Raw genomic sequence first — 23,154 nt, 5'->3', positions numbered from 1 at the left:
TACTTTGAAAAGCCTCAAGAATAGCCTGGAGATAAAATGCTTTATCAAGGAGGAGCATGAGGAAACCAATCTTTATCAGAACTGAGGTCACTCAGGGCTTAATTGTGCTCAGGAATTCACTTTGGCTGCACTCGCTTGGCAACTGAAGTCTGATTAGGATGACATCCTGTGTTCTAGAGACAAAGTCCAGTCGGGATCATTTCGTAGGACTAGGTAACAGTGTCAACAATAAGCTATGCTAGTCCAGCTTTTTCCTACAAGTCCAGCGTTTTCCTGTATATACTCTTTTCAGATTCAATTTCACAGATAATGTCAATATTTAATGAGCACTTTCAATATACAAAACATTCTGCTCAGCTCCGGAATAAAACTACGAATGACTGAGCCCAACCTCGAGGAGACCATGGTATGATGGGGAAGAATGACAATCATGTATGAAGAGCACAAGAACAGAGGCTATGGGAGTACACTGCAGGGGCTCCTACCCCTGGTTAAGGTGGGAAGGGAGGGCTTTCTAAGGAAAGGGAAGTCTCAGCCAAGACCTGAAGGGCAGGTGAGAGTGAGTCAGGCAAAGAGGAGCATGCTAAGGTGTTCCAGGCAGTCTCTCTTTTGGAAAATGGAGGTTTTAGGGTTCTGAACATACTGAAAATGTGGACAGGAAAGATGTAGCATCCAGGAATTTTTTCTGAGGAAGAACCCGGCCCTTCCATTACCCAGCTTTAGAAGGTACCTTTTCCACTTAGCTATTTCGTGTGAGCCGCTGGAGAGTCCCGTCCACGGAAGCATGGATTGCGCTCCATCCTTGAGAGCGTTTCAGTATGATACCAACTGTAGCTTCCGCTGTGCTGAAGGTTTCATGCTGAGAGGAGCTGATATAGTTCGGTGTGATAACTTGGGACAGTGGACAGCGCCGGCCCCAGTCTGTCAAGGTACTGTAACAGTGGTAATGTTTTTCTGTGTGTCTCAGCTCATTAGAGGCATCAGCATCTGCACTGAGCATTGGCATGCCTTTTTTTATCAGATATTCACTGAGAACCTACTATGTGCCATGTCGTTTGTGCTTGGGACCAGAGATGAGATGAAATGGTGAGCGAAGTCAGTCTTAGGCACAACATGTCCACTATAGTATAATCAAGGTGAGGGTTGCACTGATTGACACATATAGGGTGCATTGGAATGAAGAAGATGGGACTTGGGGGAAGAAATCATGCACGAGGAATAGCACGGGGAGGAAGGGTAATGGACAAGTTGTTTAGTTCAGTCCTGTCACTTCCTGTCCTTAAGCTAGTGGTTTAGACTCTCTGAGGCTTAGTATCTTCTGTAAAATTGGGCTACTATTATCTGCTTTACCTACCTGCCTCACTAGTAGTTGTGAATTAATGTGTGTAAATGCAACTTTAAAACTCTTGTAAGATTTATAGGGAAAATGAATATGATGATATGTTACCTTATAAATCATATGTCTATGGTCTGATTTGACAAAATGATCCTCTTTCAATATGTTAGGTTTCTAATAGTTTGCTCTTATACTAAGGCACTCATGTGGGGGTGGGGTGGTTCACAGAATTATTATTTTTTTATGAGGAGTACCTCACACTAAAGTCATGTTCCAGAAGTATAATATTGACATTTTGTGTTTTCATTTACTGAGATCTCTGAGCAATTTATGTGACTCCCCTGAGTCTAAGTATACTTTGATTTTAAAATGAGGCAGTGGTTTGAAAGCAGGTCTTGAAGAGATGTTTGTGCACCCACGTTCATAGCAGCATTAATCACAACAGTTAAAATGTGGAAGCAACAAAAACGCCCATCAATAGATGAATGGATAAGTGAAAAGTATTCCACATACTTACAATGGAATATTATTCAACCTTAAAAAGGAAGTAAATTCTGACATATACTACAAACATGAATGAACCTTGAAGACATTATGCTAAGTGAAATAAGCCATTACAAAAGGACAAATACTGTATGATTCCACTCATATGAGGAACTTAGAGGGGTCAAAGTTACAGAGACACAAGGTAGAATGGTGGTTGCCAAGAGCTCAGGGGGAGAGGGAAGTAGGGAATTGTGGTTTAATGGATATTGAGTTTCAGTTTGAGATGATGAAAAGAGTTTTGGAGATGGATAATGGTGATGGTGGCACAATAATATGAATGTACTTAATACCACTGAGCTGTACACTTAATGTTGGTGACAAGGTAAATGGTAAATTAAATTTCATGCTATGTAAATTTTACTGTAATTAAAAAATTGAAAAGCAAAAAGTTAAAAAATAAAAAAAAGAGAAGGCAATAGAATAGATGGCTGTGCACCATGATGCTGAGACCTAGTCTGAGTTATGGAATGTATTGCATATGTCATCTGGGAGAAAAAGACACAGTGAACTCTTTGATGCACTTAAAAGGGATCATAAGGGATTATTCAAGCCAATGTTGTCTCCAGGAAGGTAAATGTCTAATCGAGTAAAGATAGTTGGATATTCTCTTAAGTATCCAGAGATATGGTCTCAGTAACTCCCTTCACAGGCCTTCTGAATGTTTACCACTCCTGAACTCAGGGTCTGCATGTGATGCAAAGCCTTAATGATATTATTACTATCTATTACTACTGCTGCTACTATTACCACTGCTACTAATAATAGCAGCTAATGTTCATTGAGCACTTTCCATGATCTCAGTCTAACCCTGTGAGGTAGTTACAATTATTACTACCATTTTAAAGACGAGAAGAGACAATACATGGAATACATGTGCTCTTTCACATATGGTTATTTATTTTACATCTTTGAGATCACAGTGTATATTACAATTTTTATTCTGCTTCTTCATTTAACATCATACATTGAGACTTCTCTCCTATCTATCAAGTTAAAGTATATTATTTTTAGTGACCTTTAACATTTTTTTCATGGATCCACCATCATTAATTTTCCACCCCCAATTAATGGCATTTGTGTTTGTTTTCAATATTCCGCTCTTACAAATAATGTCGTCATAAAAATCTCTGAATAGACTTTTTGGTATGCATCGTGATTACACACTTAGCATAAATTCTTGGGTCCAAAAGCATTATAGCTTAAATATTATTGATACATGTTGCCAAGATGCTTAACAAAGGTTTAGCATTTCCTACTAAAATCCTTCATGTGCCATTATAATTAAATGACACTTTTTCTTGTCTTCTATGTTAAACAAGCCCAATTCAGGAATCCCTGTTCTTGACACTAGAAAGAATTAATGGCTCAAAAATCAATGAGTACATGTGTATTACTGTTTGTTTATTCCTTACTTCCTCACCCCTTAGCTTTGCAGTGCCAGGATCTCCCAGTTCCAAATGGGGCTCAGGTGAACTGCTCCCACCCCTTTGGTGCCTTTAGGTACCAGTCAGTCTGCAGCTTCACCTGCAATGAAGACTTACTCCTGGTGGGAGCGAGTGTGCTACAGTGCTTGGCTACTGGAAACTGGAATTCTGTTCCTCCAGAATGCCAAGGTAAGAATATATTCTTTCTAACATCTTGGAAATCAATTGTAGGCAATATTTTTAAAGGCTGGATTTTAGAGGTGACAACTGTAAGATCCACCTTGAAATGGACTGGAAAATTAATAAATACTCTCACTCATCGTCTTGTCCTGTAACCCAAGGATCCCAAATGCAAATGCCTCTGGGGGCTAGGCAGATAACACAAGTGTCAGGATGTCTGGCCATAGGCAGTAGAGCATGGCCCTTGCTAAGTCTTTGTCAGGGTTTTTACCCAGACCTGAAGGCTCCTGTCACAAACCAGGTGAACTCTTTTTACCTGGCCAAAAATGGTATCTGGAAAGAAGACCAAGTGGGAAAAAAATTGATTCAGCGTGGTTGCCCCAAGGCTGGTCTGGCACTTCTAGGGACCACAGGGCATAATGGTAAAATGGGAGGGGCAAAATTTATAAGTACCCAGTTGCAAACACTCCAAGATCTGTATAAAATTGGAGAAATAGACTAAGGTGAAGAGTGATAGAAAAAAGAGAAAAACTAATCTGTGTACTGGAGGTTACAGGATTCTCAGAAGAAAGAAATGTATGGATTCAGTATAAACATTCTATCTGCATTGTACTTGATATATACATTATATATTTATACAATGTATAAATATATAATGTATATATGTATATAATGTGTATAAATATATATTTATATGATGTATAAATATATATATATTTATATTTATATGACGTATAAATATATATTTATACATATTTATATGATGTATAAATATATATATTTATACATATTTATATGATGTATAAATATATATATTTATACATATTTATATGATGTATAAATATATATATTTATACATATTTATATGATGTATAAATATATATATTTATACATATTTATATGATGTATAAATATATATATTTATACATATTTATATGATGTATAAATATATATATTTATATATATATATATATTTTTGAGACAGAGTCTCACTCTGTCACCCAGGCTGGAGTGCAATGGCACAATCTCGGCCCACTGCAGCCTCTGCCTTCCGGGTTCAAGCAATTCTCCTGTCTCAGCTTCCCGAGTAGCTGGTACTACAGGTGCCCACCACCATGCCCAGCTAATTTTTGTATTTTTGGTAGAGATGAGGTTTCACCATGTTGGCTAGGCTGGTCTCGAACTCCTGAGCTCAGGTGATCCGCCTGCCTCGGCCTCCCAGAGTGCTGGGATTATAGGTGCGAGCCCCCGTGCCCGGGCTTGCACTTGCTCTTTAACAAGCCAGTGTGCTCTGTCAGTGTTGCGACATCTTGTATGAACTGGAACCGGTTCTAGTCATCTGTGTTTGTGGCTATTGAAGGATAGATGTATATTTTTTATATTCCCCAATCTTTTTCCCCCCAATGTATCCAACTCCTTAGTTAACTTTTGTAGAAAAGGCTGCTTTTTAAATGCAAGATTTTCATTCATAAATATCTGCAGAAATATAATAAAGAAATGAAAAAAATATCCTCTTAAATACTCCTACCCTAAAATAGACACTGTTAGGCTTCTGGTATGAATACTTCCAATATTTTCTCCATCTACTTTTCCCCCTATGCAATTAATATTGTTATGATGTATATACAATTTTAACAAGTTAAATGGGTAAAAGACTAGACAGTTCTACATTATTTGCCATACCTTTCACTTTGTATATACTTTCAACATTTGAGTGAAAGCAGGCAGATACACATTTTTTATGAAAAGGAAACCACTCGCTATTCAGGTCACACAAAAGCATAAACACGTACACATACACACACACACACCTCACTGTTAAGCTAAGTCAACAGTAAATGAATGAATGAATGAATGAATGAATGAACAAACAAATAAACAGCAGAATTAAATGTCCTTCATCCCCAGGCACCAGAGAGGATGGTAAGCCCCTAGACTTAGGGTTGGGTACACCTTCAGAGCTGGGTCTGGAGAGAACAGGGCGGGGCTGTGACCTTGCCCCTTAAGTGCTCATCCTGGCTACGTTGAAGTCTGGACATATCACAAAGTCCACACAACTTTGGGGAAGTTGTGGGAAGAACTGGGAATCCCTGAGGACAGTGATCACAGTGACTGAAACTCTTCCAGGCAAGCCTGGGTGGTGCAGGGCACAGATTACAGTTCATTGCTCCATACTGTCCTGCCTCTGGGTGTTTTACAGCAAGGAGGTTGCCACTCACCACAGCTTCCTGTGACCTTCCAGTTCCCTTCTGCTTTTAGTTCTTTGTTTACTCTGAACTTTCTCCTCTTGTTGCAGGGTGCACATCAAGTGAAATACCCAAATGTGGGCTGAGCAGGAAGGTACCATGCGGTGTGCAATCCACTAGCTGTTGTAATTCTTATCAGACAATTTCCCTTTTTAATGTCCTCCCACCCCTCCACATCTACCCCTGCTGTCAGAAGGCAAAGCCACAAAAAGCTGGAAATGGGCTCTGTGGTACCAGCATCCTCACCCACACCCTTTCCCCCATAAGTCCTTGCAGTTTATAGGCTTGTCGAGTTGTGTCCTCTCCAGCCCCACATACACGCTTACTACAGAAATACTTTTCAAGTAGAAGAAAAGAACCAGATCTTTGGACAAGTTGATCAGATTGAAAGGAATGTAGCTGGAGAGGGGAAGGAATGAAGGGAAGAGAAAGGTATAGAAAGTGTTCTTGAAACCTCATGCTGTTTAAGTTAGTGGCTGAAAAATGACCCTAGGACAGCCATGCCCCAACTATCTCTGGTATAAAGCCATACACTGCTCAACCAGGTCAAATAACGAGCGACGGAGAAACACCCTAAGGCATGTGTTCACTTAGTCTTCACTTTTTAATGTCAACACATTAACACATTGAATCTAGGCTTTATTGTTTCAATCACTGGCAGAGGAACATCTTGAGAGCTATTCACATTTGCACATGTACCTGTACCCCTGAACCTAAAATGAAAGTTAAAAGAAAAAAAAAATTCGTACAGTGTTTTCATTGTTGTTTCTAGTAAAAATCCTGGGAGCTATGTAACGTTATCTTCCCATCTTAAAGGCGAAGCTATTGAGGTTCAGAGAGGTTGAGTGACTTACCAAAAGTCACAGAGCATGACCTCCAATCCAGGCACATCCTCTAGCACCTCAAACTCTATGTGCATAAACTTTGGCAAAGAACTATGAGACCTAATTTAACTGTTTGTAAGTGAATAAGTAGAGTTATTTGTGGCTGGCCACTGTAGGACAAGATTATTGGGAAGAAGTAGAAATTAGCACTTACAAAAAGCCAGTCACATTGTATACCTATTATATGTCCATGATTTTTTCTTTTATTTTAAATGTAATTTTTGTATCTGATTTAATTAACGTTTTTAACTAAGGATTGCTACTAGCAAGGATTATCCTTTTTCCCATTTAGAAGATAAAGCAACTGAGGCTCAGAAAGGTTACTGTACAGTAATAGATTGCTAGTAGTAACAGAGCTAAAATTTGGACCCAGATTCCACCACTTGGTTGGGAAAGGGGAAGAAAGTATTTTCCTCCATTTCTGTGTTTCCAATCACTTGTCATTGTTTTCTGGAAAGGTCATTAGGGGTGTTTCTGAAGAAGGTATCAAGGGAGCAACCACTTCCACTCCTGTCTAGAAGCAACTAAAATGAGTTGCACCACTATCTTCCCAAACAGAGCACCAGCTTCCTTTAAAAATCACCTCTAAAGCTGTCTGTGATTGAGCACTTCAGGATGTCAATCAATCAACTGTAAGCTGCGGCCATTTTACACCTTCGCAACCTCTGACTGGTGATAAAGCATCATGAAATTCAAACAATCACTTTTAGCCAACTACCATTGTTGTATATTAATCACACACACACACACACACACACACACACACACACACACACACACAGAGTTACAGAGTTCAGGTTGCTGAATTATAAAATGAATCTCTTCTTTTCTCCTCTGCCATGCCCATGATAGCCATTCCCTGCACACCTTTGCTAAGCCCTCAGAATGGAACAATGACCTGTGTCCAACCTCTTGGAAGTTCCAGTTATAAATCCACCTGTCACTTCATCTGTGATGAGGGATTTTCTTTGTCTGGACCAGAAAGATTGGATTGCACTCGATCGGGACGCTGGACAGACTCCCCACCAATGTGTGAAGGTAGGCTGTGGGCCTGTCCTTTCTTATGGCTTTTAAGATGACATCAGAGAATGGAGAATCATCAGGGATTTATATAAAAGTGTTCTTGAGCTGAAGCAAACAACACTCTCCACAACAATGGTAATCTAGATAAAAAAGTTCTCCCTCTTTTTAAATATTTTAATAGCTTTAGTTAAATATTGCACAGTTTCAAGAACATCCCAGCCAACATGGTGAAACCCCATTTCTACTAAAAATACAAAAATTAGCTAGGTGTGGTGGTGCATGCCTGTAGTCTCAGCTACTCGGGAGGCTGAGGCAGGAGAATCGCTTGAACCCGGAAGGTGGAGGTTGCAGTGAGCTGAGATTGCGCCACTGCACTCCAGCCTGGTGACAGAGCGAGTCCAGCCTGGTGACAGAGCGAGATTCCGTCTCAACAACAACAACAACAACAAAAAAAAAATTGCACACTTTCAGGAAGTGCTTTCATGTCATTATAGCATTTCTGTTTACCACAATTCTAATATGAGGAAAGGCAGTATCATCTCATTTTATAGGTAAGGAAGAGACACAGGGTTAAAGAGGTTAAATAACTCGCCCAGGGTCACACTGTTAGGATGTGAAAAGGCTCAGCATTATGTCACTGAGAGTTTTACCTCCTTACAGAGTCTTCTTCAGCTACATTCTTCATTCTTTCATTCCTACACTCACCTTCAACTGAGCACTACTAAATCCCAGCCACAGACCTCATTCAGGGATGGGTGAGATTTAACCCTAGCATAACTGTGTGTGCACTTCCCTCCTCTCTCTACTTCTATATTGAATATAAGCTTCTTGAAGGCAGGAGCTGTGCCTTCTTCATCTTTATACCCCCTGCAGCAGCTAGGCAGAATAATAATGGGTGTGTGTGAAAAATATCTGTTGAATGAAAGCTGATCATTTACCAGTAAAATTTACTCAAATACAAGCTTTGGTAATTTAGTGGAATTCTCAAAGGCAGGGGCCAGATCTTATCTGTCTTTAATTCCCCTGAGACATCTGGCTGGCAAAGTATCTAGTATATTTTATGTTCTAAAATAGAAGTGCACTGAATTAATTAATTCATAGCTCCTGTTTAGTTGCAAAAGGTACTATTGTTCTAATGTATTGTTCAGTGTAGAGTTAGTAATAATGAGACCAGCAATAATTGCTAATAATTATTGCTTAATGTACTACCACCTATTTCGTAAGCATCATCACATTCAATCCACACAAACAACCCTTAAGTTGGTTATTACTATGCCTATTTTAAAGGTGAAGAAACTGAGACTTTGAGAGGTTAAGTAGCTGGCAAAGGTCTTAAAGCTAGAAGTATGGAGACAGGATGCAAACCCAGGCCTAGTCTGATTATAGGGCTAGTGTTTTGACCACTGACCTACACTATCACCCAGGGGCAGAGCTTCTGAACCCGGGGTAAGTCACTTGTGAACTTACTCTTTTCCACTCCGGAGATTGCAGCTATAACCACTGAATGAACTTTAGAAATGGCAGTGCCTGGTGATCAGATGAGAGAATATGTTGGTAGAAATCTATTAGTGTCACGTGAAAACAGCTAAAATATTATTTATTCCTTCCTGTGGAATGAGCACTAGATTAATTTCCAAAGACTTGTATTGCTTTCTCTCCAAGTCATGTGCCATTAGGAAAGTCTTGCACACCCTTAAGCTCCCGTTTTCTCAATTCCAAAAGGAGAGGAGTGGAGAAGACCATCTTTGAGCTTCCTGGCCAAGAATTCTGTAGGGTGAAAGACATAAAATGCTACCATCTGCTGTCAAAAAGATATACTACAAGTTCTCTTATTCCTGAACATTCATGGAGGATAGCATTTGGACTTGTGCTTTTTCACTTATTCATTTATTCCTCACTCTCTTATTCATTTATTCCATTGACATTTGTCATAAGTTCTATTTTCCCACATTTTAAAGCTAAAGAATATATTTAAAAACCTTTAAAAATCTCATTCACATTTTAAATCACATATGCAACCAACATGGCTGCTAAATCTGTAATCGCTAAAGCCCTTGCTTCCCCTCACTCCTTTCCAGCCCCTTTTCTCTGCAGGAGGAGGCATTTGCCTCCCACCTTGTGGGCCCAGTCCCTACTCGCTGTCAAGACCCAACCCTGACCATGAACAGCAGCTTTAACCCAGTATGGCCCTTGGAATTACCAATCTTGATAATTGATCCTGATCTTGAGCCCTGGTTTTTGCACTTGTGTTTCTACTTCATTCTCCAAATTTATGCTCTAAATTTAGGCAAATGGTTCCTCTTATTTTCCTATATGCCTGAACCCATTAATTTTTAACCCTCAACACTGCCCCCTAGAACCCCAATTTTCACAGAGTGTTTTGCAGAGTTCTAGGATACATCAGATGGACTCAGGGGCCTCCAAGTAAGCAGAGGCAGTGTGGCAGGTGGAGTTCTCAAGCTGTCTCTTCAGAGTGCAATGTGAGATTTCATTTTGGGGGACGGCTCTATAGAGAGTTCTACTTTAGTTAGAATGTCAGTTCCCTAGGCCCTCTGGGATGTGGCCTCCCTAGTTGTTCCTTAGTATCTGCAGGGGGAATTGGTTCCAGGACCCCCTGCAGATACCAGAATCCTCAGATGCTCAAGTCACTTATATAAAATGGCATAATATTTGCATACAACCTACATACATTCTCCTTTATACTTTTAAATCATCTCTAGATTACTTATAATGCCCGACACAAAGCCTACACATCACTTCTTATGCATGGATTCAACATACTCAGCACATGGCAAATTCAAGTTTTGCTTTTTGGAACTTTATAGAATTTATCTTTTTCTGAATGTTTTTGATACACGATGAGTTGAATCCATAGATGCAAAACCCTTGGATCCAGAGGGTCGATTATTTTTCAGCCTTTCCTCTGCCTTTGCCCTTCAGGACCTGAAGTCCTCTTCATGAGCCTAAGCAGTGCTTGAGGTTCTTGTACCAACTTTGATGATGCCACCTGCATGACGGATTGCTTGTACACAGTTTCTGTATCCCTCCTGTCCCTGCCTGTTGGACCACTTTCATGATACAGACTGCTGAATTCCTAATCCCTTCACACTGTCTGTCATGGACCCTCTGGTGACCATGTTTGGCTGTTGAACTCCTAATGTCTGTTTTCACTGTGCGGGGAGGGGTCCTGGTCCCAAGTCCCAACCTCAACTCTACACTTCTGCCTTGTGCCTGCTTACTCATGTCCTAAAATATGGTGAACTGGTGCCCCCTAAAACTCTGGCCCAGCTGACATCTCCATTTTTTCTTCATTCCCCCAACATTTCTCTGACTCCATGGGGCTTCCTAGTTTTATTTCTTTTTTCTTTTCTTTTCTTTTTTTTTTTTTTTTTTTTTTGAGATGGAGTCTCGCTCTGTCGCCCAGGCTGGAGTGCAGTGGCCAGATTGCCTCAGCCTCCTGAGTAGCTGGGACTAAGGCGCCTGCCACCTCGCCCGGCTAGCTTTTTGTATTTTATAGTAGAGACAGGGTTTCACTGTGTTAGCCAGGATGATCTCAATCTCCTGACCTCATGATCTGCCCATCTCGGCCCCTAGTTTTATTTCTAAAGTTTGAGTTTACAATATTCAACTCAGTTACATTTATTATTTATACTATATCTTCTTTCCAGAAAATTATTGAGAAAACTCTATCAAACTCAAGAAAAATGATATAGTAAAAGGAAATAGAGAATTTACTAAATCTATTTGAAATAATATAAATCAATATGTTTATGAATTCAGATACAATCATGTATACCTACTTGATGGACTATAGGAAAACACCAATGAATACCCATATGTAATAGAACTGCCTTGGTAATCAGTGAAAATTGAGCATTAAGCATGCAATAAATGCAGCCCTTATCTGTTTTCTATTTTTGTAATTACTCAGGAGTTTTTTTTTTTTTTGCCAAAGTTTTAGAGTAGGCTCAAGAATATGACCACTTCTCAAAGTTATGTACAAAGGTCATTCCTGGTTATAACTCTTTTCCTCTGCATCTGCACTAATCTCCATTCCAGTAGCATCCTTGATAACTCCACAAATGTCATTCATCCCATGTTTGGTGAGTGCCCACCATATGCCAGATCTGGGTTAGGCTTCCATGTAACTCATCTAGGCTGCCCCTCAAACAGGCAAAACCGCTTCTTTAAATGATCCAGAGCCAAATTCTTAGTATGTAAGGGTCAAGGTTAATTTTTACCTAAGAGGGTTCAGAGACTTTTATAAATACAAAAGTATGGATATGTAACCTTGGCTGAGCATGACTGACAAGACTGAAACCAAAGCACTATCACCTAAAGGAATTTAATGCTGTAGTAATTCTCATTTTATACTAGGGCCCCGTTCAGTGAATTTTTATAAACAGTAATTCCTCTTGTTTCTTTTCAAACCAGGTAGGAATACCTTTTAGAATGCATTTAAATTAAATTGTATTCATTACTGTATTCATTCATTTCATAAGTATTTGTAGAACCCCTCCTGCATGTCAGGACCTGTTCTCTGGGACACAGTGTTTCAAGAACTGACAAGGTCCCTGCTTTCCTGCAGCTGACATTATACATTTTCTTCAGTTTAAAGTTGTAATTCTGGGAGATTATGAGAAAACTATTTTTGTGAAAATGTTCACAGATGACTTCATGTCTAGGACTTACATCAATAGACATGTTTCAAAAATATTTAGTAAATTGACTTGACGTGTCAGATATGAAGTTGTTAATTACTCAACGATTTGAGAGTACTGAACTGAAATTCACTATGTTACTTTGGCTATTTGAATGGATTCATGCAATAAGAATCCATAAGCCTTCAATGAAAAGTACATGGACCAGTATATAAAAGCCAAATACTGTACATCGGTTTTCCATGAGGGAGCACATAGGTCTTGAAGAGGTTTGTAAAAATCAAACTAGCTAAGTAAATGAGACTTATCTGACCAAGGTGTTGTTTTCAGAATAGCCTTAGATTTAAAGAAAGAATAGTCACTTCATTTGTCAATAACCCAACATTTACTGATAAATAATAGTCTTATGTTAGAGAATCTAATGGGGAGAAAGGAATAATGCTAAGAAAATATGTAACTGCAATAATTTGTAAAAATACTTTTGGGGAGAAATTGTGAATTAAAATTTAATTTCATTTATTCATTCACTTGGCAAGTGGTTACTGAGCACTGCCTCTTGAGATCCTTGGATGGGAATTATGGAAGACTCAAGGATGAATGATTCCTGGGTTTTAGACACTTTCCATCCAGTAGAAGAGGAAGAGTATGACATGTGACATGGCAGCACATGAGTTCAGACAAAAAGTTGAAGAATTCAGAGGAGAAGAGTTCAGGCTGTCATGATCAGCAGAGTCTTCAGAGAGGTTACGAGTTAAATCCTGGAGGATTAGTGGGATTTTATCCCATGAAAATGGAAAAATTCTCAGGGGAATGTGAGCCAAGAACCAGGAGCAGTAACACACAAAGTCATTTCAGGGAATTCCCAGAAACTAATCTATCTTGACCAGGAGGTTTTGAGCTTTCCTGTGTTATCTGGATGGGTGGTGTTAAAATACAATAATAAAATAAACCAAAAAAAAAAAAAAATTAGCGAGGAGATTCAAATGGAAGAAATAGTTTGAGGCAGAAAGCAATCATTGAAGTTTTAGGTGTGTTGAATTTGAGGAGATGGCATGATGCATGGGAGTAAGTAGTCTCAGGCAAGAGGAAGGGCGGAAATGAAATCCTGGATTGTACCCATTCAAATAAGATAGCAGGAGCTGCGGCAGGCTATGAGGTCTCTGAAGCAGAGGGTGTAGAGAAAATAGGGTAACACTGTAAGTTCTTGAGTATTGCTGCCTAAATCTTTGACTTCCTTGTCTTCATGACTTATACCTATACTCCTCTCTGTAAGCTCACCATCCTCCCACTGCCCTTTGCAACAAATGACCTACAGTATATGTTGTGGAATGCTGCTGTCTAGCAGAACATCTGGAATATAGGTGCTCAATAAATATTTTTTGAATATATAAGTGAATGAACTTTGTGTAACACAGAACTTCTGAATAAACTTGGAGATTGTGACCCTCTTAATTTGATACTCCAGCCATCAAGTGCCCAGAACTCTTCGCCCCAGAGCAGGGCAGCCTGGATTGTTCTGACACTCATGGAGAATTCAATGTTGGCTCCACCTGCCATTTCTCTTGTAACAAGGGCTTTAAGCTGGAGGGGCCAAATAATGTGGAATGCACAACTTCTGGAAGATGGTCAGCTACTCCACCAGCCTGCAAAGGTAATAATATGTACTTACTGAGACAGTTCTACTTTTGGAAATTTATTCAACAACAATAAAAAATTATCTAGTTCTTATACATGAACTAGATAATTGTACATATTACCACTATTTGGATTTAGCAAACAGCTGAAGGATTTTAAAATGTCTAAGGAGTGACAGGATATTTTTATGTTTGTGAATACAAGATACATTGATTCTTAAGCAGGAATTTTGTTTCATGGCTTCTTTTTTTGAAAGAGCTTTGTTGAGCGAACTGAATGGTCTCCATTATTTTATTGCTGAGAGAAAGAGAGATAATACTGGGGTAGAGTCACTGGTCCAGTTTTTCAAATTTAGGAATTGAGGTCCAGAAAGGTCAATCATCACCTTCCTGCCACATGGCAAGTTAATGACAAAGCTGGTGGGATTATTCAAATGGAAGAAATAGTTTGAGACAGAAAGCAATCATTGCAGTAAATTTCAACTTTCACATTGACCTTTAGTGAGAGAACAGTACCACTTCCCAATAAAGCAGGGTTGGGCAGGCAGTTGGCCCGTGTATATTTGGTTTTCTGCTGAATTTCTTACATTTCTGTACCATTTTTTGCTTCTTTTTAAAATAGCAATAACAATGACTCCCTTAATTTCTTCTCTTGGCCAGGAGAATCATCTCCTCAAGGATGCTTTTTAATAATTTTCCTCATCTGGTTTTCTATATCTGACACTGATAAGTTTTTCTTAACTTCCTTAATAGCTCTTGCTAGAACCTCCCTTGTTATGAAGGGAGTGAAAAGCAGTTATTCCAGATTAGCCTTAACTCTTTACACTTCTTTTAATTGGGAGCTCTCTGAATTGAAACATTTTCTCACAACAGGCATAGCATCACTTCCTAGTCCAGGGGTGCAATGCCCAGCCCTCACCACACCTGGGCAGGGAACCATGCACTGTAGGCATCATCCGGGAACTTTTGGTTTTAATACCACTTGTCACTTTGGCTGCAAGGCTGGATTCACACTCATAGGAGACAGCATTCTCAGCTGCAGATCTTCAGGACAATGGACAGCAGTAACTCCAACATGCAGAGGTAAGGTGAAAAGGAGAAGGCAGTTCTGATGCTGCCTTCCTGCAAGTACTCAAGCTAGCCATTGTGCCTGTATGTTGAAGTTTCACCCAACCACAGCCACTACTTCCAAGTGTCATCTCCCCTATGAAATCCACACCAATCCCAATTAAAAGTAATGTGTCACAGGCACATCACTTCTGCCCTTCCTCACGTCACAAGCTAAAGCTAATACGCAAGTATTCAGAGACTTAAAAGAAGAAACATTTGCAGATGTCCAAGATGTGTTAGAAAAATAGGCATATTAAATGTAAAACCTGCTATAGAAATTGGTAAATTAAAAGTTGCATATTACATGACCATATAAACATTCCATATTTTCATAATAATTTGAACCTAAATAAAAAGTTAAGCCATACGTGATATTTCCTGAAGAGCTATCACCCTATACATAAAGCATTGAGACCTATATTTCTTTCATTTTTGTATCCCCCAAAAAACATAACACGGTGCTGTGCAAATGTCACTACTGATCAATAACATTTATTTGAATTAAATCTAATTTCCTGACCTTTTATTTCCTATTCATAAATTAGAAAGAATAACCTGAAGTTCCCTGAAAATGTAGTTTCAGGAGGATGACAGTCTACTTCTTTCAAACTTCCAGTGTCCAGATATGCTAAACACTTATTAAGTATTTTAATAAACACATAGTGACATGCCAGTTGATCACAAATGTAGTAATAACATTTAGACCAATAGTATTTTTAAGAACCAAAATTTTGTAAATAGTATATTTGGAGGCAAGATTTATCAACACATTAGCAGATATTTATCGGATGCTACTACGTGTCCATATTTCCATCTTGGTTCTTTGGCTATCACCCTTTGGGAGAATATTTTCATACATGTGCTGTTAGAAGAGCTACTGTGAATATTGGAAGTGGCTCATATCCTTTCTGACCTTTTACATTCTGCCTCATTTATTGGCACTGTTAGGTTACAGAATAAACTGTAATCTCTTTTGCCTCCAATCCACATGTTGTTTCTCTTCCATTCTTTCTTTTCTGCAGCTGTGAAATGCTCAGAACTACATGTTTATAAGCCAATAGTGATGAACTGCTCCAACCTCTGGGGAAACTTCAGCTATGGATCAATCTGCTCTTTCCATTGTCTAGAGGGCCAGTTACTTAATGGCTCAGCACAAACAGCATGCCAGGAGAATGGCCACTGGTCGACTACCATGCCAACCTGCCAAGGTACAATTTTCATGTGGATTAAGAAGTCACTTTGATGTGGAAAATAACAAAATCAGTGTTACTTCTGTGTCTTTCTCATAGTGGTCTTGCTTTCCATCACTGGGTTTCCCGCTGCTTAATACGTTTTTCACAATGAATCAGGCAGAATCTCCTTGCCTTATAGAGTGGTGGAAATTCAATCCAGTGACTGTAGGTAATCACCCCTCCTTTTCAGTGTTCGATTTGTGAAGTGAAACCTTTCACTTCATTATAATCTCTGTTTAACAGACCTTGAAGTTTCAAAATGTTTTAAACTGGGAGTTATTTCATGCAGATTTCTAACTTATTATCTCAGAAGACCTTTGCTTACCACTTACCACTAAAAACACCCTAGAAGATCTTCCTTAATTAAGTTCCATCTGTTTGCAAAAACTTATTTGGGCTTGTATTTCAGCCCCCTATTTTTTCCCCTCATGGCTTATCCTGACTACCTTTTGTTACATAACTGAATCTTTGCCAAAAAATTACCCACAGTTTATTTTATTTGCCTAAGCTTATATGTATAGGTTTCTTATGTCTACAATTTATTTTACTGGATCCTTACCTTAATTTTCTTGGAAATTACGGTTTATATTTAAGCCTTAGGAATACAGTAAGGCCCCACTTTTATTTTATTTGTCCAAACTTACATGTATAGGCTTCTTGTGTCTACAATTTCTTTTATTGGGTCCTCACCCTGATTCCTTTGGATATTACAGTTTATCTTTAAGCCTTAGGAATAAAATCAGGCCCCACTTCCCATTCTGTTGCAGTGGATTTATGAATTCCAGATCTTCTTTCATGTTAGCTTGTCAGCACTGCCAGGACCTTTGGTGATCCTACTTGATCTCACATCTTAGAGTTCTTGGAAACTTTCTGAGAGAGAAAGATTATTCGTTTGCATAATACACTTCTTACGTCTTGCACGTGTGTGTGTTTGTTTTGCAGCAGGACCACTGACTATTCAGGAAGCCCTGACTTACTTTGGTGGAGCGGTGGCTTCTACAACAGGTCTGATAATGGGTGGGACGCTCCTGGCTTTGCTAAGAAAGCGTTTCAGACAAAAAGGTAAATAGGAAAGAGTCTTCTCTTTGCTTTTTTCTTTCACATAATTTAGGGTGGAGAAGTAGAACCACAACTTCAGTAGTTCATGTTGAAAAATACTTGCATTAAAAGAAAAAAAAGCCAAGATAAGTGATCTTGAGAACTGACTGTCCGTTAGAATCACCTAGGGAACTTCATAAAAATATAGATCCTTCTATGAGGAGACTTGGGAGTGGCTGCAGAAATCTGAATTTTTCAAAAGCCCTCTCCCAAAATTCAAATGAGGTTACTTTGCAGTTTGGCATTTGGGGCCTCTGGTCTAAGTACCCTAGGCTATCACTAAAACTAATTAGAAAGGTGTTATGCTTCCTTACTTCACTCATTTCTTCACGTAGCAGCCATTTATTCATCATCTCTGTTAGAGTGTGAGACTTATAATGATGGTTTCTGATATTAAGGAAGGAATAATCCAGGAGGGGAGACAGGTGAAATCAATGCTGGTAGTGAAGTGTGGTAAGTGTGTTAGGACACAAATACAACCTAGGTATTATTAGAACATAGACTAGGGATGCCTAAACCAGACTGGCAGGTGAGAAAGCCTTTTTCAAGCTTAACTTTGAAGAATGAGCGGCATTTAGCCAAGGGGAAAATGGAAATAGAGTTCCATCAGAGACAATGGCATGTAGAAAGACATGAAAGTGTGAAGTCATTGAGAAGATGGTATGTTTCACAGTTTAGTGCATCTGAATCAAAAGGGGATTATGGAGGAGGCAGAAGATGAAGTTAGGGGCAGAAGAAGCTGCCCCTGTATTGGTGACCTGGTGTGATAAGCAAAGAGATTGCTTTTTCTCCTAAAAACTTGTAAAGTTGATGCAGGATTTAAACAGAGAAGACCAAATAGATGAAAACTCTCTGTAAGGGAAACTGTGTTCATCAGACTGTTCATCAGAAAAATAACTTTAGTCTAGGAATTAAAGATGGGAACATCCCATCTCTTAAGATTTAAAACATCCTTTCTCAATCTTCTCCAGACACTTAGCCTGCGTATAAGTTCATAAAGTTTTGTTTATAACCTAATGGGGCTCTTCTTCATCACTTCTCATAGAAAGAAACTAGGGGCATCAGAGTGACCATTAATGCTCAAATCAAGGTAATTGAAAGTGGCTATGTTAAAAAATCTGAAAGAGTTCTCATTGAATTTCTCTACTGAACACCTATTCTTAACTGCTCAGAGGCAAACCCACGTGTTCCCTACTCTTATTCTTTCTCCATTTACAATGCTACCAAAACATTGAGGCTGTTTTTCCAAATCTTCATATACTCTCTCCTGTGAGTGGCTAAGACGGTAGACAAAGGTCAATACTCTGCTTCAGTATCAAAGAGATGTACTGAGAGCTACAGTGAATCCCTCCATGCAAAATGTGTGCTTGCTCAACCAAACCCAGAACCCAGAAGGCAGAGGCAAGAGCTCCTAGACCTTAATCTCTATGATCATGTAGGAATCACTCTAATCTTGATGTTTCCCCCAAGTCCTTTCTTTGACTTTGAGACATTTCCAGGGGACCCTGTAACAGTGCAGAAGGACAAACAGCTACCCATGTTCCAATATTTTTAATAATAAATACATTCATTTGTTGGGGATGGGAGCTTTTTTTCCTGGGCTTCTCCCAATTTGATTTTAGGCTTTCAAGTTTTCTATGGCCAAATAAGAGGAAAACGCTGCAGCCATAGCTGAAAATTCAACTATCAGAGTCTGTCATTTGGATAAAAATATGCTACCTGGGAGGAAAAACATCCACTGTTCTGTTGGTTCGGATTTACGTATCTGATTAGCTTGCCCAGTGTGACAAAAGATGCCCTGAAAAGAAATTGAGTTATGTATATACTGAAAGGAAGGAGGAAGAAAGTGAGAGGACTCTGGAGTTAAATATTGTCAAATGTTCAATTTAGCCTAAAACACTTTCTACCTTTCAGGGAGAGACTGTTCCCAATATTCCCCTTTTAATGAGCCAACCTGAAAATCAGTCTACTGATTTTCCCCAATAATTTCTATCCTTAATGACCTCTCTTTCATCTTGTTTTTTTAAAATCAATCATTCTTGTCTTCTCGTTTATTTTAGATGATGGGAAACGCCCCTTGAATCCTCACAGGTAAGGTAGAAATGTTTTATGATTGAGTAAATTTTGCTAGCTTGACTTTATAATTCACTGTAATAAATATGTCAGAATGATTACATGCAATGCCTGCCTCCTTTTTACAATGTCTTTTAAAATGTCTTCTTTTCTATTCTGAAGTAAAATACATAGATAACAAATATTCTCATTATAACATAAAGTAGAAATAAAAAGAAAAGTAATTTATAATAAAAACAAGATGCAAAAACTTAGGCGCTGTGCCAGCAGATGCAGTGAGGTCATCAGAAACATGCACCTTCCAGCAGAATCACTAGGAAAGCATCAGCCACGCAGGTGGACTGATGGGGGAATGTTGTATTAGTGACTCAAAGAGCATTAGAGCTGTGGCCAACACCAATCTAATTTTTCAAAATGGTGAACAACTCTAAAACCTGTGATAATTGTCCCTTGATTCATATGGCAATTACACTTTTTAAAGATGCAAAAAATGCTTAATATTTACATGTAAAGCCCTTGAATTCCAGGCTCAGAGATTTTTAACCTGTATGAATATTGAGCAGATATTCCAAAGTTATGTGGGGTGTTGGACAATTCTTTTGTGTCCTGTACCCCCTGCTATTTATAATCTAGCAATAGTTTTCAAAAAGGGACAGTATGCCTCCAAGGGTATTTTTTTGATTTTTGTAATGAACAAGAACTCTACTGACATTGAGTGGGCAGGAGGCAGGGGTGCTAGATATCTTTTAAAGACGTTTCCATCCTGGAGGAAATAGAAATCCTTAGATGAACTCTATTGTCATAGACATCCAGCACCCTTACCCCAGACCCACTCAATATCAGTAGAACTCTTGATGGTTATAAAAATCAAAAAACACCCCTAGGGGGCACACTGCCCCCTTTGCAAACTACCGTTAGATTATCAAGTGTTAATGCCAAGAATTTTGTAACTACTTCTTCTCACCTAGAAGAGGTTGCAGCACCTTAGAGGGTATAACAGGTATTCAGTACATAAAGCATTAACAATAACTTAGTGCGGGTACAAAATGCAATGCAAATTACCCAGAGCTGTTAAGTGGGATATCGAATGTTTCTTTGGCCTTTATTTTTCTTTCCTTTCTAAAGCAGAATTCCAGGGGTGGATGGTAATTTATGGTTTCTGAAATACTATGTGTTGGACTGTGTTGTTGACAACTAAGCAGTATATGGTGGTCATCCTTGTGTTTCTGTTTTTTAGCCACCTAGGAACATATGGAGTTTTTACAAATGCTGCATTTGACCCGAGTTCTTAAGGTAACATACCTATAAAGATATTTTTGAAGGAAATAGAACAACAGGGAAAAAGGAAGACTATAAAGCTTAACTTTTCTTTATGTAATCATGTATTAAGTTTAACTATGTATTAAATTTTCAGGCATGAAGGAAATTGTGTTGGCAGTAGGACACAGGTATGACAACGGAATGACAATAGAGTTCACATAAGGATTTACATTTCCTCCAGGACAGAAATGTCCTAACAAGACATAACTTATTTCAGGATGTGTGACATTTCCATTATTGGCTGCTAGGTGGTGATGACGTGACCTTGCCTGCAAAGCAGAAGTCAAGACTGCTGAAAAATGTTTACGAACTGTTATGGAGTCAATTCCCTATGCTACCTGCTGGAAAAACAAAAATTATCTGATGCTATACCTCTCCCAAAAAGTTCAGTGGCTAGTTGAGTGTCCTACAAAAAACCTGAATGGCAGAATATTCAAAATCTAGAAAGAAAAGATTATGCTGAGCCTCAGGGGGTAGATATGATGAGCAATTCTTTTCTTTCAAGGAAATGATAATTATTTAAATTTCTTTGGTCTCATTTTCAGAGACCTGTCCTTTTCCTGGTCACCTCATTCAGCTCCATATGATCCTGTTGTGAACATCAAGTTTCCTGCGAGACTTGACTTAACTATAATGCATTTGCTGCAGTTTTCCATAAACACCTGTGAATCAAAGACATGGAATTACCTTAGATTAGCTCTGGACCAGCCTGTTGGACCAGCTCTGGACCAACCCTCTCTCCTGAGTTTGGGATTGTGGTACAATCTCAAATTCTCAACCTACCACCCCTTCCTGCCCCACCTCTCCTCTTCCTGTAACACAAGCCACAGAAGCCAGGAGCAAATGTTTCTGCAGTAGTCTCTGTGCTTTGACTCACCTGTCACTTGAACTACCAGTGAACCAAAGAGACTGGAGCATCTGACTCACAAGAAGACCAGACTGTGGAGAAACAAAAATACCTCTTGATTTTTTGATTGAAGGAAGGCTTTCTCTACTTTGTTGGAAAGCAGGTGGCATCTCTAACTGGAAGCAATTCCTGTAGCATCTTCTGGAGTCTCCACTGGTTGCTGTTGATGAGGCCTCTTGGACCTCTGCTCTGAGGCTTCCAGAGAGTCCTCTGGATGGCACCAGAGGCTGCAGAAGGCCAAGAATCAAGCCAGGAGGACACATGTCACTGTGGACCTTCCTGCCACCAGCCACTGTCCCTCAAAGGACCCAAAGACCAATATTCAACTGTATAATTAAAAGAACTTTCCCCAAATGCCATGTTCCTCTATTTTATGGTTTGTTCAGTAAGGTCTGTGTATATCACATTGTTTACCATCAGTGTAATAACACATAATTATGGTTGTCCTATTTACACCTCAACCATTCAGTCAGCCAGCAAATTTGTATCACACACCCTCCACTCCAAGAGAAAATCAGAGAAATGGAAAAATTCTTCATCACCTTAATGTTTTACAGGGAAGAACAAATGTGTTTTACATGTTCTTTAAATCCTATGTTTAATAAATAGGTCATTGAAAGTTATACAGTGTTTATCTGGAACTGATGTTAAAAAAAATAGAGAGCAAAACATTATAGTAGTCATCTTGTCTCTGTAAAATGTAATGCAATAAACATGTCATGTACACTGTATATACATAAGCAAACATCCAAATAAAAAAGCAGCCTACTCAAAGGTTACAGTGATGTTGCAACAATGTTGGTAGTAACCTTGGGATTTAGGGACACAGTGCTTTCAAAACGTTTCTCTGATACACTGCCAGTAGCATCTCTGACTGCTTATTTATATGTCAATCAATAGGCTAAATGCTCTAGGACTTTGGTCTCAGCCCTATTTCCTGAGTCAGAATCTACATTTTGTAATGTATTCTGGGAATTCTTATGAGCTACCAACTTTGGGAGACACTGATAACATCGTAGATAAAGAAGTGTAAGCAACTGTTCAGTTAGGGAGACAATAGATACCTACATGGAATAACCAAAGGTAATTAACACGATTATACAATTTGAATAGTGTTATAACAGTTCATAAAAGGGAAAAGTCAATTGGAGCCCAGAATCTGGGAGATAGACAGAACCCTGCACTGTAAAGAATGGCCCAGCAAAGAGGAAGAAAATGGGCATTCTAAGTTGGTAGAATAATATCAGCACAGGAGGAAAGACAGAACACTGGGGGGAGTGGGGAGGGGGGGAGAGGCTGTTGATGAGCCTGATATCATTAACAGAGACCTCATGTGAGGTGCCAGATTACAATGTATTGAATGTACTGAATGCATAAAGCATGACAGAAACTTGGAACCATGCAGATACAGGGAACCCAGGACAAGTCATTATGATGTCTCAGACGATATAATTCTCAGATTCTCTATCAGCAGCAAAGT

General features: G+C 39.0%; 1 protein-coding gene across 7 annotated transcripts in view; it reads left to right on the top strand.

The window, feature by feature from the left end:
• Positions 1-22,028, top strand: part of SELP (selectin P) — a 65,190-nt gene extending 43,162 nt beyond the window's left edge. For 2 of the 7 annotated variants that reach the window (XM_030936477.1, XM_030936476.1), the window contains 10 exons: positions 744-929; positions 3,310-3,495; positions 7,469-7,654; positions 13,766-13,951; positions 14,808-15,017; positions 16,067-16,252; positions 17,219-17,338; positions 19,435-19,465; positions 20,685-20,740; positions 20,862-22,028. In XM_030936477.1, coding sequence (XP_030792337.1) covers positions 744-929; positions 3,310-3,495; positions 7,469-7,654; positions 13,766-13,951; positions 14,808-15,017; positions 16,067-16,252; positions 17,219-17,338; positions 19,435-19,465; positions 20,685-20,739 — 1,346 coding nt within the window. In that variant the 3' untranslated portion in view covers position 20,740; positions 20,862-22,028. The remainder of the gene's footprint in view (positions 1-743; positions 930-3,309; positions 3,496-7,468; positions 7,655-13,765; positions 13,952-14,807; positions 15,018-16,066; positions 16,253-17,218; positions 17,339-19,434; positions 19,466-20,684; positions 20,741-20,861) is intronic. The other 5 variants (XM_030936471.1, XM_030936472.1, XM_030936470.1 and 2 more) reach the window with 5 other exon arrangements.
• The last annotated feature ends 1,126 nt before the right edge of the window (positions 22,029-23,154 follow it).

This window comes from Rhinopithecus roxellana, chromosome 8, assembly GCF_007565055.1.
Source record: "Rhinopithecus roxellana isolate Shanxi Qingling chromosome 8, ASM756505v1, whole genome shotgun sequence".
Classification (NCBI taxonomy): Eukaryota; Metazoa; Chordata; class Mammalia; order Primates; family Cercopithecidae; genus Rhinopithecus; species Rhinopithecus roxellana.
Note: the sequence above shows the minus strand (reverse complement) of the source record. Positions and strands in the feature narration are given on the sequence as shown.